The 2,626-nt window shown below is 38.2% G+C and overlaps 1 protein-coding gene across 2 annotated transcripts in view; it reads left to right on the top strand.

Annotated features, from left to right (window-relative positions):
* Positions 1 to 268: 268 nt before the first annotated feature.
* LOC107674239 (calnexin-like) overlaps positions 269 to 2,626 on the top strand; it is a 14,633-nt gene continuing 12,275 nt past the window's right edge. Inside the window, exons 1-7 of one of the 2 annotated variants that reach the window (XM_016468166.1) lie at positions 269 to 436; positions 972 to 1,145; positions 1,316 to 1,389; positions 1,636 to 1,694; positions 1,831 to 1,972; positions 2,054 to 2,135; positions 2,334 to 2,526. In XM_016468166.1, coding sequence (XP_016323652.1) covers positions 972 to 1,145; positions 1,316 to 1,389; positions 1,636 to 1,694; positions 1,831 to 1,972; positions 2,054 to 2,135; positions 2,334 to 2,526 — 724 coding nt within the window. In that variant the 5' untranslated portion in view covers positions 269 to 436. Of the gene's footprint in view, positions 437 to 458; positions 539 to 971; positions 1,146 to 1,315; positions 1,390 to 1,635; positions 1,695 to 1,830; positions 1,973 to 2,053; positions 2,136 to 2,333; positions 2,527 to 2,626 lie in introns of those variants that run through there. The other variant, XM_016468167.1, reaches the window with a different exon arrangement.

Here is a 2,626-nt window from a genome sequence, read left to right as displayed (position 1 = left end):
TACATAAAGACAGAAAAGGTTGGATAAATAAACGGGACCTTTATTTTGATAGGTGATGCGGAAGTGAGCAGATGCCAGCAGCTAAATAATTGCTGAATTTGGAACCACGTACTAGCATTCTACTCTTACTATTTCTACCATGTAACAATGTGGTAAAAGTAGTAGGTTAGTATGCGGTTCCGGATTCAGCGGATGCCTGGATATATGATGGGGACTTTTATTTTGCGTAAATAAATGGGACTTTTATTTTGACAGGTGTTGTGGAAGTGGTTTTTATCGCAGAGGGGTGGTTGTCAGTGGCATCCTGCGCTTCTGATAACACTGGCTATCGCTCTCATTCATAGCGGACTCTTCGCGCCGAAACACTGGATGACAAACCCATCCGCTTGAGCTACAGTTAACCGAAATATTGCAAATATTAATTCAGCTGGAGGAGGTGAGTGAACAAAGACATTCTTTTGGCTAAACACTATAAACGTTGAACGTGCAGACAGCCACCACCATCATCATCATCTTCATCGTCATCACCCAGCTAACGGTACCGCAGCTAGCCGGAGGGCGTTATTATACTGTAATGTACTGTTGTAAATATTATAAATGATCTTATTTAAAATATGAAGCTTCATGACGTTATTTTAAAAAACCCAAAACACCAAAGAGCTGGAGGCAGTTGTGATTAAATGTAAAATATGGCATTTAAATTTTTGTAAATTATCTTATTTTTTCTGCTGGCATAATGTCTGCTATTTGCTGTTCTGAGCAACTATCAATATGTAATAAAACCTTAAGTAAAATATTGAAACAACAGTAAACAATAAGATCCTCTTCTGATGGCAGATGTGTCGATCAATATCGGGGTCAACGTGTCATAAGATAAGACGTACCTCCCCAAAGAAGAAAATGAAATGAAAAATATAACATTTTGATGGTGTTTTCTTTTGGTCATGCTCTTTTTTGCATGTTTTTTGTAGATGAAGTTGCGGTGGGGCTGGACGTGTCTCTTGTTACTCTGCATCTCCATGGCAACATGGGCCCAGAAAGAAGAGCTGGATGATGAAGAGGAGGCTCAAGTGGAAGATGGAGATGTGGACATAGAGGCAGACAGTGGAGAAAGCACTGAAGCAGATGCCAATGTGTCTTTTCAGGTAAGATACCATTCATTCAAAATATAAGAATTTGTTAAAATGGACATTTCTCATCCGAAATAATGAAATGTGTATCAGAAGAGTTCTCCATGATTAGTGTTCAAACAAAATAGCGTGGGCTATGAGCTTCTCCGTGTTGTATGTAAATATGCATTATTTGACAAGCGTAGGTAACATACAAGACCCCAGTTCCAACAGGAGAGGTGTACTTCACTGCGACGTTTGATGATGAATATTTGAGCAGGTTTGTAAAGCTTAATCAGATTTTTATTGCACAAATTATTCTAATAATATACACGTTTTAAAATGTGCAGCTTTTCTGCAGGCGAACTGACCAAAAATATTGATAGCTGATTCTGCACTCCTCAGAATTTTGTCCAATCAACGATGATTTCATGATCACAAAATGTATTTTGAATATATATTCTATTCACACAGCATGCTTTCTTAATTATTTATTAGCTTTTCCATGTTTTATTATTTTCTGCAGTTGGCAGGTGTCTAAAACAATGAAAGAGGATGCTGATGAAGATATTGCAAAATATGATGGTTAGTTTTCCAACATGGTTTATTTGATTTTTGAGTGTTTCTTTATGATTATCTGTTATTAAATAATGCTAAAAATATATTTTATCCTTAACCCGACTTCTAAAAACATGTTTCTATATGTCTCTCATGCCTCTAGGTAAATGGGAGGTTGAGCCCCTGAAGGAAAACAAGGTGCCTGGTGATTTGGGCTTGGTGCTGAAATCTCGTGCTAAGCACCATGCCATCGCGGCTCCGCTTAACAGACCGTTCGTATTTAAGGACAAGCCCCTTATCGTGCAGTGAGTGGGGTTCTGAGTTGCAATTTCTATGAAATTTGAAAAATAAAGATTGTGCATTCTAACAAAATCCAATCTTTGCAGGTATGAGGTCAATTTTCAAAACGGAATTGACTGTGGCGGCGCTTACATCAAGCTATTGTCAGACTCAGAAGATTTAGACCTGGTATGTTCATCGACTGCTTTAGATGATCAGAACAGATTTATAAAAACATAACATGAAATACAAAAAATAGATTTTATAGACATTGAAATAGTAAGTAGTACTGGATTTGAACAGCAGTACGATATAAAATTGCCGTTGTAAAGGAAATAAGTGATATCACAAATTTTAAGGGTAATGTGTGTGTCTTTTGACTCACAGGATCAGTTTCATGACCGGACACCGTACAGTATCATGTTTGGGCCGGACAAATGTGGAGAGGACTACAAACTGCACTTCATCTTCAGACATAAAAACCCCCTTAATGGAGATGTGGAAGAAAAACATTCCAAACGAGCAGATGTTGATCTGAAGAAGATCTACACTGATAAAAAGACTCACCTCTATACACTTTGTGCGTACACTCACTTATGGCGCTTTTCCACTGCATGGTACGGCTCGGTACGGCACGGCTCAGTTTGCGTTTCCACTGCAGTTTAGTCCCGCTTTAAAGT

This window comes from Sinocyclocheilus anshuiensis, unplaced genomic scaffold (assembly GCF_001515605.1).
Source record: "Sinocyclocheilus anshuiensis isolate Anshui unplaced genomic scaffold, SAMN03320099.WGS_v1.1 scaffold728, whole genome shotgun sequence".
NCBI classification, from domain to species: domain Eukaryota; kingdom Metazoa; phylum Chordata; class Actinopteri; order Cypriniformes; family Cyprinidae; genus Sinocyclocheilus; species Sinocyclocheilus anshuiensis.
Note: the sequence above shows the minus strand (reverse complement) of the source record. Positions and strands in the feature narration are given on the sequence as shown.